At 35.0% G+C, this 16,622-nt stretch overlaps 1 protein-coding gene across 1 annotated transcript in view; it reads right to left on the bottom strand.

Annotated features, from left to right (window-relative positions):
- LOC148837435 (paralemmin-1-like) overlaps positions 1-14,677 on the bottom strand; it is a 58,498-nt gene extending 43,821 nt beyond the window's left edge. Inside the window, exon 1 of the mRNA XM_088910202.1 lies at positions 14,511-14,677. Within this exon, the coding sequence (XP_088766328.1) occupies positions 14,511-14,555 (45 nt within the window). The 5' untranslated portion in view covers positions 14,556-14,677. The remainder of the gene's footprint in view (positions 1-14,510) is intronic.
- Between the last annotated feature and the right edge of the window lie 1,945 nt (positions 14,678-16,622).

The following is a 16,622-nucleotide window of genomic DNA, read 5'->3' on the forward strand; positions in this document are numbered from 1 at the left end:
TACTGCTGTTACAGTACATTGCTTTCAAATGAGCTGAAGCAGGACTTGCTAAAACAAATTACTTATTTATCAAAAATTTTATGCAAAACTTAAAGTTTCTTTTTTAGTCATTCTTTTTATACAGTGCCTTGCAAAAATATTCCTGACTTCATCTAGCGTGTCTCATTTTATGACATTACAAAATGATGCATAAACATTTTTAAATGTAATACTCCACTCAAAATCAGATTTCTAATGGCCAGGTACAGAACAGGAAAAAGAAAGGAAAAATGTTGAGAGCATTAGTACTCAGACCTGTGGATATTTGGAGACAATTACGACTGCAAGTCTTTTTGAAAAGTCACTACCAAATTTTAGTTGCAATTGTTGCCCATTCTTCCTAGAAAATGCACTCAAGCTCTCTCATGTTACTTGGGGATCGCATATGGACAGCCATTTTCAAATCTTTCCACAGATTCTCAATAGGTTTCAAGTTGGGACTTTGAATTGGCCACTCGTGGACATGCACTTTCTTATTCTTCTGCCACTCTAAATCAAATAAAAATCAAATCAAATCAAAGTTCATTTATCAAATGCACAACGATACAGCGTGCAGCAGTAGTTGCTGGCAATGAAATGTCTTTGTCTCTAGAATAGCTTTGGCCGTGTATTTTGTCTCATCTGAACACAGCACAAAAATGCCACACTGTGCAGTATCACTTTAATTACATGTTGCAAAATCCACACAGGACTTCAGGTGTTTTTTTTAGTAAAGATTTCCTTCCTGCCACTCTGCCATACAGGCCAACCCTTATTCATGGCCATTTTCCCACCCTTTTCAGCCACTGAACTATAGGTTTTTCAAAGTCGTGCCTCACCCTAACCGGTTTTCTTGCCTGGAATCTCAGCCAGCAGAGGCAGTCTTGGTATTACTGCACAATATGCCTCCTAGTTCTTAAGGATCAATTTTACCATACTAAAAGTGATGTTCAGTGTCTGAGATTTTTATACTCTTCTCTTGTCTTTCTCTAAGTTTATCCTGTTGTTATTTTGAATGATCCTTGGCTTTCATGGTTGAATGACTGCTTTTAAATTCCCTACCAAAAGAGGGACCTATGGAAAAATACAGTGCACTTTTCTCTTTAAATCTCCTGAACAATACAATCGGGATTAAAAGATTTTCTTTTTTATTTAGACAACATTTGATTTATACTGCTTTCACTTCAGCTTTTAAAACAAGAATGTTAATATGTCTTTTGTAGGTCAAATGTGTTTATACTTAAATATAAATATAATATACAGTATTTTGACAGAGCATTTCTTAAAATAAATAATTTACAATGTGAAACAAAAAATTCTAGATCTCAGCTCTAATAATTAATTGTTTTTAATAGGAACAATATGCTTTCCACTGTCAGCCACACATGTAAGGTACTTTGGGAGATATAATTTACTAATGCTCCACAATCATTTAGTACCAACTCGTGCAAACCTTATGAAAAACATAATAGTATAACTGGTGAGATTTATTTCAATTTATTCTTTAAAAAGCAGGTAACTGCTCATTGCACTCATTGCAAATTCTGTCTAAATTTGTTTTTGAAAGAAAGCAATCAATGGACCATGTGGAACTATTGTAAAACCATAAAAGCTTAAGGCAGGTGCTGTAGTAAAAAATAGTGAATTACCCCATATTAAGTTATTTTTTAGATCAGTATAGCTTACACTTACTCCAGCCAAAAGGATGAGACATTGTTGCATGTCTGTAATTCAAATACAGAGTTGTCTGACACTCTATTTCCTCTAGTGCACACACCAGACTTTCTGTACAACTATGTTATGACTGAATGTCATGATTCAGATAACGATCGTCACTTTTTAATGTGATGTCATAATGATCATATTTCTCATTCATAATTATTTATTCTTCTCAGGGAGCCACTGACAATAACTGGAATGAATGCAGGCAGGCCCCAAGAGGCAACAGCCTGAACAAATACTAATGTTTAGTAACATTTATATCAAGTATTACTGCTATGAAATTCAGCACAGACAAAGAAGCCCTGTTTCTCATGTTAAATCTACAACAGCTGTTTTACAGCTGTGTTAACCTTCTTGCCTTCTCTACACCCTTTACCAATTTGTGAAACAGAGGCTGCGTGCTTGAAACTTTCCTTTGACTAGTGCCGTTACAATAAAGGAATTTTGTATGGCCACAGGAGGTTTGCCTGGAAGGGAAATGGGGGGATACTGCCTTACAGGGAAAATTATAACAGTATAGTGACTTCCTGTAGCAATGTAGGTCAGACGAGAGGTATAAGATTGGATTTTAAAGCTTGTCTCAGTGTTTAAAAATGTTTCAAAGTAATTCCAGCTTCTGTTGATTCTCTAGGGTAGTTCTACTAGATCTACTGACATTCAAAAACGGAAAAGGCCAAAATGTTGGCCAAGTTTTTCAAAGAAACCAAGCTAAAAATAGAGTGAAGAAGCAGTTCTTCTGGGAACACAGTGTGGGTGAAAAAAATAGTTTTTAAAATGGTTTCACAACTACAAGAAATATTTCCTCAAACTCTGCCATAAAATAAAAATGTGGAATAAAAATGATTGTCTGAATGGACTTATACAGTAGATAATTGTGGATTTACAGGACTTTATCTCTTCATTGCATTGTTAACCGTTAGTGTATACCATAAATGAATATTAATTTTCAGATACATTTCCATTGTATATACTGCAATGTGGGCAAGCCCCTGTTTGGCGTATACTCAAGACAGGAGAAATCCAACATGTGATTTTAAATCATCTTTCCATTGACCACAGCAAGTGTTCTGTAAAAAATGTTACAGCAAAAATGGTGAGAAATTTGCCCGAGAAAATGCATGCTATGTGCTTGAACCTGGTCTGGAAAATCTGTTTTCCATGTGGAAAAAGTGGTGTTGATAAAATTAGTGGGTTTCAAGTGTGTAAAGGACTGACTTACATACACAGACATTTTGATATACTGTATGATACAGTATGTGGTTGTACTTCAGATTCAAACTGCCACCAAAGGCACTCGAAGTGCCTGATACACGCAGCCCCCAAAAACGGCTATTCTAAAATGTCTTTCACTTGGGGAAGGGAGTTTGAGTACTCTTAGAGGAGAGATACCAATTTAGCAACCTCCTTTTTACAGTCAGCCCCTCTGAAGTCTGGAGCACAATCAGGAACTCCTAAGCATCAATTTTATAAATCCATACCCCAGCACCAATGTAATGTAAGTGGATGGACTTCAGATTTGAAATGCCATCAGTGGCATGCCTCTGAGCATCTGATCCACATGCCACAAATGAGCCCTAAACCTGCTATGCCAAAACAGTTGTCTGGCATGGGGAGCTCAGTCTGTCTTCCAAGAGTTGAGTAACTGTGATACTATTACAAATACAGAGGTCACGTAAAGGTATTATACCTTAGTTCTGATAGGTATTTAGATACTAAGATGGGTATCTTAAAAAGATAGTTAATTACATCACTGTACAAAACTCTGAGACATTTTGGATTGTTCCACTTTTTAAGTGAATGTTTCCTGTTCTTTAAAAGTGTTTTGAAATACTTTGAAGAAACACAAAGTAGCCTTTTTTAAAGATAATATTTAATCCTGACAGATCTGTATTTTGCAGTAAAAAAGTATGGTGTTACCTTAGATGTGTAGAGAGAAGTAAACTATGTTAATTATGTGGAACACCTGAGAATTAATCAAATAGATTTGATTGAGAGATGTGATGGTTTAGGTACTACAGCACTTCATATTGGTTGTTCATATACAGTATACAGTTTTTTACATTACATAGCTGTTGCCAAGCTTTTGAAGATTCTGATCAATGTGATCAATTTTAAAGACCACTTAACCACAAGTCTTGTTTCTTCCCATGCAAAGTGTGCTTTATTAATAACCATCACATTTCCCATAGTAGTAGAAAATTGTAGTGAAGGCTTTGAGTAAATAACTGATGTTCATAACATAAATGAATTGGACCTCCTGAACATGTGCAAAATCCCAAGACATTTGCATTCCAGTGTACAGTATCACAAGCTTTATTTGTGAATTTCTGTACAGAGTACAGATTCAGGAAATGAATCATTTAAAATGTAGTATAGTGGTGCTCTTTGCCCACGTACCCAGATGCTTATTAAAACCACTGGAGAGCACATGCAGTAATGCAGTACAGTAGATGACTCTTTTGTACTGTAAGTTACAATTTAGCTGGGGAAAGGTTTTCATTACTTTCTTTGTAGTGCATATTACTTCTCTTTATGTATATACTTTTATATACTTTTTTATGTTTATACTACAATTTATCCAGTATAATAATTTAAATAATAGGAATTCAAATCTGTGTAGTTATTTCAGATAATTGTTTAATTTGTTTAGTATTTATTTGTAATGAAACTTTAAGAAAAAGGTTAGTCTTAATTAACCATGGTGTTTTAATCTTTGACAATTTGCACGCCAGCATCCTTATAGAAAAAATAGATGGAACATTGTTGATAAAACTGGACAATCACCTGGAAGTTCACTTTAATATACAATACACAAGGGCACATTTCTCCATGCAGGTAGCAGAAACAAACTACAAATACAACATGGAAAACGTTAAAAGAAGCTACTCATGAAAAAGACCTACTGTAAATGTTTTATGTTGACAGATCTTTTACATCTTTTAGACAATATGGGGAATCAATATATAAAGCAAACATTTTTGGGCTTAAAGAAATATCCTACGCAGACAGGCTAACAGAAATGAGCTTTTTAAACTTGAATGTAGATTATGGGGGACAAAATCTTCAAATTCCTTAACATAGTCAACCCAGTGAAAACCAATCCAGAGGACACAAGTGGATAACTACACTGAAGCACATTTACAATTGAGAACAAGAAACTCTTGCTTACCGAAAGGGTTGTTGGAGTACAGAACAAACTACCCATAAATGTTGTTGAAGCGGATAACCTACTGTAGCTTCCCTCAAGAAACAGCTGGATGAGATCCTTAGATTTAATACCTACTAACTAAATGGGCTGAATGGTTTCTTCTCATTTTGTATCAATTCTTCTCTTTCCACGTTCTTAATACAGATAAAACAAAATAAAATTGCATTATTAGAAGCTAATTCTACATTAAATTATATTCACAGATGCTTGGTAGGAGTTGACTAAAATTTGACATACAGTATTAAATACATAGTAAATGCCAAAAGAAAAAAGTAAACAACCATGCAAATCAATATGGAAGCAGATTACCATTCATTATGGTTCCTTTAAACTGAATGCCAACATGATGCATCCAGCTGTGTGGTGTTTTCACACTCAATAGAATAGCATAATTTCATCCATGTTGACTTTAATCACACACCATCTGTGTCTGGTTTCTTTGAGGCCACTATAGAGTTTATTCCTTCATTTAGATTAGAATCATCCTGTATATTGAGGGAACGCAATACTAACTTGTTTACATTGTCGCGGTAAGTGTGTAAAGTGATGTAAAATGTGTATTTTATGATATTTGCATTAAATAACAGTACTGAATGTTATTTTGTGCCTTGTATCTGCTTAATAGAGTAATGATTTCCACATGTGATATTCATATGGTTAAGTTGAGTTCCAGCCATCTCAGAGCAGTGTCATTTAGTTCCCTTAATAATGAAAGTTTAGAAATGATTTTTTTTACCTTCTGACCAAAGATAAATTAAAAGAATTATTAAAAAAGTAAGATACATGTAAAGTAATGTAATATTCTCTGACATATAAATAATACACTTATACGGTTACAGCACATTGTTTTTTTAGTATTCTAACAAAATATAGTTCTAGTGTTTAGGAACTACAAAATATTTACATAATTCTTTGTGAAGCAAAGCAGTATATTAGTGTTCAGTTCTTGTATAACCATTACATAAAACAAATACATTTTTTGTTTTCAGAAACATGGATGATTTATGTAATTACCAACTAAAATATGCCTTAAAAATAAAATATGCTTCAGAAAGCATATCAAATTTTCTTAACACTCTCACTTATGAAGTATAGAATATAACCCCAGGGTTAATGACATAGAGTTCCCAAGAGTCAATTAACATAAAAAGAAAAGCATGTTTATGTTTTTTTCTGCGTTCTGCAGTTAAAAAAATGTCTGAAGCTATACACGTATGGCTTTCATTTGATGATTTCACAATATAATATCATTAACATACTGTACTCTGACTTAGTTTTAGTAAATCAGACCACAAGACCCCAAGCAATAAGGATAGAGAATGGCATGCTTCAATTAGTTTGACTATGTCATTATCAGTTATTGAGCTCAAACGAATGCATCCTAAAATATATATTTGAGGTACACTGAACTTCTCAAATCTTAACTGTTGTTATTAGAAGCGATCGTTTTAGGACAATCTTTCATAAAGGATTTCACAAAGGATTCCTGGAAATTAAAAATAAACAAGTACATTACAATTACAATAGTGGAAAATATTTTTCTGTTGTGTAACAGTTGGATAAGCTACCAAACATTTCATGTACAGTAGGCTGGGCAAAGGTCTAATTAGAACTTTGAAAGAAGGAGCAGACATTTTTTATGAGTACTGAAGTCTGCAGCTGTTATTTGGAAACATACTGCTAATAAGGAAGAAAACATTAAAATAACTTCAGTTTTAACAGCAACTGAGTGCAGCCTGCCTGAGTTGACAAACACTCCAAGGTGTGACAGGTTTACAGTGTAGAAAACAATTTCCAGGTTTCTGTAAGGCAAGAGTTTTGAAAAGCCAAATGTTACAAGGTAGAGTTTTGGGCTATTTATATGAAATTAGATTAAATCGCTTCCTGAACACATTTTTAAATACTTTGACATTAATCTGAGAAAGCTTTGTTCACATTCTGCATTACTGGTCCATTAGTTATTGTCCCTAAAATAAGCATCTTTCAAAGCAAAAAATAATATAGTATCTCTTGCAATGAACACTTTGCAGAAGACAAGCCTCATTTGTACAGTTTCACATCAAACACATAATTTTAGTTTCCAAGCAAAATATATCCTAAGGGCTTTAGAATTAAAATCACAGTAATCTGTATTGCCAAAGTAATGCAAATACTGACCAAATACTTTTAGTGCAACTTCATGGTAAATGTGTTCCATTTTTGAGTTGGAAAAATATAACATCCAAAATACTTTTTGTAGTATAAATAAAAATGTTACACAACACAGAGGAATGCCAAGATTAATGTGTACAGCATTATTTATCCTTTGACAAACAAAGAGTGAAATATGAACGTCTGGGAGCTATTATCATCCACATATGACCAACATTCTCTTTTCATCCTGAAAAAAAGACTATAAAACAAAAAACAAAAAGCTTCACTTAATGTTTACAATATTTCCATGTTTCCTATTAAGACATTTCAGACTTGTAGAAGCTACTGACTTTCAACAAACAAGCTTTCAGAGGTGATGTGTTTTTCCTCTATACTGTAGTTCACCAAATGTTTTTAAAAAATGTGGAGACAGACATTGCATTCTCAGCATGCTTTCTAAGAATGGAAGGCTTTAAGGGAACCTTATAAAAACCAGTGTATTGCAAACAACTACTTCAGCAGGTAACACTTCTCTCAGCTACAGTACATATATAGTTAAGGTTATATTGATTTAAATTAACATGTATTAATTGTACCGTGAATGTGTAAACTGTAGTGCATACATCTATATCCAAAGGTATTGTATCTCTCAGATTACAAAGTACAACATTTGTCATGGGCTGTAATATTTTAATGAGGGTCCGACTTTCTGAATATGCTGTTGTGTCATGCAACAATTTTCATTATGAATAAAAGGCAAGGAAGTCCATTCCTTATTCTGCGTGTTGTTTGATAGCATTTCTTGTTTTTATGTTATTATATTTCCTCTCAACTCTGTTGTATTTTTAAACAGATGTAAGTTCTTTCATTTCTTTAAAAAAGAACTCAAGGATGAAGTGATGAAGATATTACCCTTTTCACAATTAAGTTCTGGTTTGGCTTTTGTAATGTTATAGTATATACTTTACACTGTACAGTATCTTCCATGTAATGAAAATGGCAACAAATTTAAAACATACTACAGTAAGTCTTAAAAAGTGTAGGAAAAAAGATCATATAACTAACATTTAAATAGTAAGTTGTTTTAGGGACAAAGTATGCATTTAATTTTAAAACCAAGATTCTCGTTCAAACTTGGCAGCTACCTATCGCTCTGCACTGGATGTTGTAATTGAAGCAGCTTGTTCTCTTAATTGATACTAGTTGACATTTCTCTATTCCAGGTCTCTGCGCATTAAGATAACTCTCAAAATCTTTGGGACATTGACTGCCCGAGGGCAAGAGCTACTTGATCTTAGCAGATCCTCACACTATTGCTGCTTATTAATGAATGATATAACCATAATGTATACATTTTGTATATATTCTAGTATATAAAAAAGTAGCAGAGTAACAAATATTGCTGTTGAAATGTTAGAATAAGCCTGTTATAATTTATAATTACTAAACACTACTATATATTTTTTCCTCAGTATGATATGATACCATGATACAAAACATAAAGATACATAGTTTCCTTGTATTTTGTGCTTTTATGGTTTTTTAATGAAATGTCTTTGTAGAAACAGTCTGCACAGCAAAATTCTTGACAGAAACAGATAATGATGCGTAAAACATCCAGTAATGCCAAACGTTAGACAGAACAAGATCTTTCAGAGAATATACACCCAATACACGATCCTACATTCAAAATTCTCATTTTATCAATGATGGCACATGCTAACAAAAGATGATGTGTCTGTTCTTGCCTGGGCTACTGTGAAAGGTCAACAAGTCACTTCTCCATTGTCTTCTGGGGAATGCAGTTCTTACAACAGTCTCCACCTTGTCTGAACCTACCACTCTCTCACAGCTACATATTTAACTGCTTATGTAGGAAACTGATCTAAAATGATATATTGAAATTGAATGTCCAAGAAAAATAAAACTTTGATTAAAAAAAGACTTGAGCACCACTTTGGGGAGAAGCAAGTGCTCATAATGAATAAGACTTTTATATGAGGTACTGTGCTTAAGACTTATTTAAAATCAATAGCATCTGGAAATGACATTTAGAGAAGCAGAAACCATGCAATTATAAAACTCCAAACTGAGGCACAAACAATTCAATAAGCAGATCTGCTTTTTCCTCAACTTGTACAAGGAACAGCAACTTGAAATGTTCCTTTCATTGGCTTTATAAAAGACTCTAGAAAAAGCTTATTATTTTGCAGAATAATTTTCTATGTGTAGTTATCTGCATTTAACAATAAATAGCACATACATGCTTTGTAAAAGACATCCTAAAGCAAATGGTTCTAGAGTCAGAGAAAGTGATTAAAGTTCTTTTATTTTTAGCATGAAAATAATATAGTTCTGCAAACTGGGCAGCTATGGCTTAGGTAATATTCAAGTAGTGAGATTTTTATCCAGAAGGTCTGTTACTTATCAGTAAAGTACACAGCATTAGTACCTGATATTATCATCTATTGTAGCTTTTGCCATTAAATCAGGCCTAAGCAACTCAGCAAAGAACTACTGTATTTATCACACCAAGGGTTACTAAAGCTGAGAATGGGAAAACAAACTGAACACAACAAACCTGCACAACCAAAAGAGAGACCAACTCCATCTAAACTAGATTTCATGATTACTAGCATGAGTCAAAGCTGTTAACAGAAAAAAAATCAGAACAACCAACTTAAAACTAATGTAAGACATTGCAGTAAGCTAGTGCAGAAGACTCTACAATGGAATATTTGTATTTATTCAGTTAAGACAAATCCTACTTTGAATAAAACTACCAGAAAGAATGCATTAGGCCACTTTACAGGAGAATTCACAACCTGTAATTACAACATCACAATTCTCTAAGAAAAAAACTCTAACAGCTGTACCCTAAAGGCCAGTCAAGGCCAGAAACATGTTTGTAAACATATGTAGTGACATCACTTAATGCCTGTTTGAATATATTGTGTGTAACATTAAATCCAACACTCATTATATAGACTTGAACTCTTTATTCAGAATTTGGAGTACTTCTTTCTTAAAAGTAAAGTACAAATACAGATGCTGTATATCCATCCATCTTCTAACTCATTAATTACATTCAGGTTTGCAGGGGATCTGGAACCTTTCTTGATAAGCATTGGGTACTCTGGATGGGACACCAGTCCATCACAGGACACACCAGACACAAACACAGACACACATATACTCACACAAGGGCCAATTTTCCCAGAAGCCTATTTTTTTCCCAGAAGCCTAATCTTTGGAATGTGGAAGAAAGCCAGAGTACCCAGAGGAAAGCCATGTGAAGTACAAACTACACGCATTCCATGTCCAGAAATGAACCCAGGGCCTCAGAAATGCATGGCAGAAGTGCTAACTACTGCGCCACCATGGCACACCTGAGTTATTTCACAGTAATACAACTTACAACCAATAGTAAACAATTCCATAGCTATTTATTTGTATATGATTAGCTGTTAGATTTAAAAAAAAAATCTTATTGTTTAGATATTGCTGAAATTTTTAAGTGTAAAAATTATGTGGACTAGCCTGTTCAAATAATTTCTAGCATTATTAAATACCAGCATTAAAAAGAAGTGATGTGAAAAACACTCAAGAAAGGTTTGATATTGTTTTGTATATTGCTTGCCTATTAGTATTAACAAACGTCTAATACAACTTGTTCCCGCAAAGCAGGATCTTTTGTAACCAACTTACACTTAGAGTAGATGAACTTGTTATTTATCTTAAAGATGTGTAACATTTTTATTAAATATTTTAACATTATTGAAATTTTATCGAAACAGAAAGCACACAACAATTGGTATGAGAACAACACAATCTTGCAGAGGCTAAATTTATTATTACAGTGCCTTGGGCATCCCTGCTATGTTAACACTCCCTAATGTGGTCACGTGATGTTTGCAGGTGTTAAAAAGTCACTTCTGAACCATGAACCAATGTAACCTAAGCTGTCATAGCCCAGTGTGTGAGAGGAACCATGTGGCATTATGGAATAACAACAATTTTCTCTGCATCTCTATGATGGACGTCAATATGCTGTAAATATGTTTGAGTGTGGATATGCGTCAGTATACATTGGTAACAGATTCAATATATATTTTTACTGCCTCTATAGGAATAAAATATATTTTTAAAGCTTGTACTGTAATAATTACTGTATATCAACTCTATTGTACTTTAAACAATCCATTCTAAGTTGCAAATAAAGAACATTTTATTCTCAAATTGCATAATGCGAAATCTTTTAATATTTAAAAAAATAAAGATAACAGAATTTCAAAAACAATACTGTGCCACCTTTAAGACCCCATATACAGCACTATTCAATGTAATGTGCACAACTGTAGTATATTTAAGAGGGAATGCCTTTTAAGAAGGCAATATCTACAAAATGACATTTAGATGCAAGGCCAGTTTTAAAGGCATTTTGGATTGTAATGTGCCTTTTTGATGACTTGGCTTCTTTGGCATCTTCAAGCTATTATAAATGCACTCCCACGCTGGGCCAGCTGATGACTATTCATGTGAAGGGGAAGGGGAGAAGATGGACAATAACCCACATTCCTTTACAACATGCTTGCGTATTCTCACAACCGTTACGCGAGAAAGAAACCTGAGGACGTTGCCGTGCCTCTTCTGATTTCCCGCTTTGTGGCCCAGCCCCCATGCATGAGGGTGGAAGTTACAGCCAAAGCAGTTGCTGCTAAAATTAACCGTCCTGTAAATGTTCCCCCCCCGAATCAAGATAAATGGAACTGCGTGTGAAGGGAGGGAAGGGGGGGGGCAGCCCTGGAATTGGAGTCATCTGTGTAAACACATGAGAATGCAGCCAGAGCAGCTCTTGGGCCCAGATTCCTGGTGTATCAAAACGGAGGCCTCTGCAATTATCGAGCCGCTCTCATAAGGCTCAGTCTGAGTAACAGCAGCCCGCTCATTCATTGGCTGAAGCAAAAACCCGCGGACAGAAGTTGGCCGGAGCTTACTCAGTAAGGCAATGTTAGTCTTCAGCTCTGTGGTTATGAGTCCTTGAAACAGAAGCCAACCTAGCTAAAAGGCATAACCCCATAAAGGAAAAGAGGGATTAGAAAAGCATTTAAACACTACAGCAATGTGAGAAAATCACAAATAAACTTCATCTTTGCAGATCACCAAGACAGTCTTACTGGTTAGCATTTTACTATGGTTTGTTATTTCATTGCCTTCAGTTCCTCAGAGTTGGCAAAATCGGAGTTAAGATCAAAATTTTGGTTTCGCTTTCCTCGTTTGATGTGCAGTAATAATTTATATTAGGGGTGGGGGTTGATTCAGTTCAGAAAAACAGACTGGTAAAAAAAGCCATAAAACAGCAATAAAAAAAGGCAAGCTCAACATTTTCTATACAGTGCTGACTAGTGTCTGGATTAAGTAGGGAGAAAAATATTGTCGTTATGATTTTTTATCAGAAATTGATTTCTTATTTAATTATTTGAAATCTTTATCCATTGGACAGACTGACTGAAATTAAGTTTACACTTGTGAATTGTGAATAAAAATATAATTTTATTGGCATGAACAATAATACCCATTCAATTATGCACCTTCACTATTTCTACCATTTGCAGATCTGCAGATGAGCTGTTGAAATTATGGTCTTGCATTTCTACATTCAAGTGAACAATGGTCCATTACTGATATTGTTGAAAGCCATGTGTAACCACATTCAAAACAGCTGAACTGAACTCCATATGATTCTCTATGTTTAAACACACACAGTGATTCAATGGATTGAATCCTCTCATACAGAATATCAGCAGAACCTTTATCTCCACTGACCCACTATTGCCTCCCTGTCTGTATAAAAGAAATTAAAAAAATGAATGAATAGCCAATTTCTTGTATAAATAAAATATTCAACTTTAAAGCATGTTTTTTAACTTTCCTTATCCCAGCTTATTATTAGATTATACAACATAATCTAAGTGGCCCAAACAATAGGTTACATTTCTGAATCTCTGGTTAATTCAAATTTGACTTCCTACAAGAGTAAACGTAAAAATTGGACTGCCATGTGCCTTTGAAAGTATTTTTTCTGCTTGTGCCCTTTTACATCTTTACTCATTCACTAGGGGCTGTTTGTGATGTTTGTGGTTTCCAAGCAGGACAACTATTTATTGACTCATTGACTATATCTTCATGCCATATTTGGCATTTCCTCCCTCAAGAAGCTTCCAAAAAAAAAGGAAAACTAAGTTTTCCCACTTCCTTAGCTCAAAGAGCTGTAATAAAAACAAGATGCTTACTTATACTAATTCGATAAGAAAAAAATCCATTAGTATAACCTTATTCTACCTGTACGTGTAATGGAAATAAGTTAAAAGCTTTCAAGCTACAGTATGTTTCTTCTCCTTATAAAATATAGGACAAGTGGCAAGCATGAGACGGAACAGAACTGGGCATCACAGAGAAATCTCCTTAAATAGAGGCATTTTCATGTTAGGGGGGCACTTTTACTTTACTTTTCGTAGGCCAACACTGTTCACAGGGTTATTTCAAATTGTGCTAAAAAGCTTTGTCTTTGAACACACAATTTCAAATATCTGGCTGTGTATCACATGCAGTTTGTAATTTGTCATATTCCGGTTTGCTAAAATTAAGTCATGGCCATGACTTGATGTTCCTTCATCTTACATATAATGATAATTTCCTTCTCTTATGTTTCCGCCCGACTAACAGTAGAGAAGAGAGTTTTTTTCTCTGCTAGTAGTAGCAACTTGCAGTAGTATTCTATTTCCACAGTTAACCTTTAACATTATCTTCCTTAAACTTGAGCATTCAATAATCCCAGAAGCTAGCATTCACTGCTAAATTGGTAACAAAAGTTCATAACTTCTTAGAATCCCAAAAGTTAAATGAAAGCAGAAGGAATCATGTAAGCTTAAGACTAAATGTCTTTTTGACACATGAAAAGTCTCAACCCTGCTGAACATGTATTTTGGTAAAAATACTGAATGTCAAAAGGTTTTTTTGCCCATCCAGTAATCCACACTTGGGTATTTTATAGATCATCATGTTTTCTAATGTTTGCACAACTTCATTGTTTTACATTGCAAAAGTTCTAAATAACATTTAGTTTTCTTTATACAAAATAATTAAAAGGTAGGTTAGCTTGGATAGATTTTAGACTTCGCAAATTGTTAGGAAAAACATCAAATTAACTGCATTATTTCACCAAAGCAATGTACAGCATGTTCTTTTCTGCACTAAATGTGACACACAGACCCATGGTGCTCAAATGGAACAGTCATAAATTCCCATTGATTAGTCAGGAGAGAAACGGTTCATCTCGTGCTGAATCACTGGCACTCAATCTCAGTCATCCAAAAGAACTATTCCAAGAATAAAGAACAGAGAAAAGAAAAAAAAAACATTGACTTACTGCCAGGGCTTGGAGCCTTTCCTTATGCAGTTCAGCCTCTGCCATCCTAAAAAGAAGGACACACAGAAGAAAGGTAGTCACAAAAGGAGAAACAGTAGCTGTCCTGGTGGAGTCAGCGAGTGAGAGTCAGTGAGTGAGCCAGTGAAAGAGCCTGAAGCCACTTCTCATCTGTGGAGTATCCAGTCAGTTTGAGGCACTGTGCTGAAGGAAGGATCATTTCATTCACTGGCTGGGTGCCTGCTTTCAGCCTGTAAATCTGCCTGCATTCTCTCTGCTCCTGCTGTCATAGGCCATGTATGTGTACTGCAAAGCAGCTGAGTAGAGGGATAGCTAGCATGATTGTAATTTTTTTCTTTGACGTCCCAAGGCTTAATGCTCCTCCTCTGCAGCTGGGGTTGGAGGGCACAGGTCTAACATTTTCAGTGGCATTGCAAGGTAAAGAACCATTTTAGAGTTCTTAAACTGTAAAAAGGAGTAACTAAATTACATTTAGGAACAATAGCAACATTTCAAACACCTTGTGATTCCTTGCTTATGTTATGTTATAGGTGGTGGGCAACACAATGTCTTCTTTGGTCTTTACAGCAGAATCAAACCTCTGGTTAGTGTACTATAAACAAGAAAAACAGTAAAGGATACACACAGAGTATTAAAATGTGTACTGTATTTAATGAAGTTTTTTGATGAAGTTTCACATAAAATATTAATTTTTAAATTACAGGCATTAAGGCTTCAGTGAGAGAGAGTGTCTTTATTATACCCAGGGGGCAAAATGTTTTACAGTAGTAGACAATATAAAGAAAACACAAACACTACACATAAACATGAACAAGAGAATCAACTGTTGAGAAAGGTTATGGCCATAGATATAAATGAGAACTTGAATCTGTTTTTTTAATTGGGAAATCTGTATCTGCGCTCTGAGGGGTGAAATTCATTGAACAACTACCCAGTTTGTTCTTTCTGCTCAGATTCCAATTCCCAAACCAGCAGATCAGAGAAACATTTGAATAGAGAACTAGTTGGTGGATAGAAACCAGAGAATGAATATAAAAGGTGAAGTTGGGGTAATGCAATTAATTAGTGGAGTTCTACAGGGACCTGTATTTGGACCATGTTTCTTCTATTTTTTAATAGTTATCTAGAATCTGGCATAGTTTGGCTAGACACGCTTGTAGATGATAGAAAGATAGAAGGATTACGACTGATCAAACACCCTGTAGAGTGAAGAAAATATTTAGGTGTGTGGTTTTGCATGCAAGCAGCAAAATAAACATTTCTGGGCAGTCCTCATTGTACAGTAGGTCAGAAGAAACTTAGTTCATTGTTACCACAAATATGAGAAACACTGACCTTGAAGAGGCTGTTTGTGGAAAAAACACAATCTTTACATCTCCTAGACAATGTGGAAAAAGCAACAAAAGGAAAACAAAACATAAGGATTTATAATTAAAAGCTTAGAATTTATATTACTTTATGTTAGAATTATTAATTGTTAATTGATAATAAAGTAGTAAGATCTCAACTGGAATATTGTGTACAAATATGGTCACCCCGTTACAGAAAATATTACTGCTCTGGAATTCATCCAAAAAAGAGTGACCAGATACATTATGGGGCTTAAATTAATATATTACACTGACAGGCTGAAATGAACCTTTTTAGTCTTGAACAAAGAAGACTATGAGTTGACCTTTTTTACCTATTCAAAAACCTCAAAGGTAAAGACAAACTCAACCCAGAATAAACAGTGAAACATGAACCAGAAGTCACAAGTGGAAACTAAGTGGAAGTGCATTCAAAACCAAGAATGAGAAGCACCTCTTTAAAGTGTTATTGGAGAGTTGAACAAGCTACCCAGCCATGCTGCTGAAGCTTATTCTCTGGTCTCCTTCAAGAAACAGCTGTATGAGATCCTTGGACCCAGTTAGCCGCAAAGTACCAAACACCCTAGATGATATTGTAGCACTTTCGGGTTCATGTGGGTATGCACCCTCGCCGCTGCCACCTCAGGTCAGCCCCCCACCGCTGGGGGTTTGAACCCTGTCCTCTGACATAACTCAACAGGGAACCAGCCAGCTGAGCTAAAGGGAGGTCTCCCCTCAGACCGGC

Source organism: Atractosteus spatula, chromosome 3 (genome assembly GCF_055471065.1).
Source record: "Atractosteus spatula isolate fAtrSpa1 chromosome 3, fAtrSpa1.hap1, whole genome shotgun sequence".
Taxonomy (NCBI): domain Eukaryota; kingdom Metazoa; phylum Chordata; class Actinopteri; order Semionotiformes; family Lepisosteidae; genus Atractosteus; species Atractosteus spatula.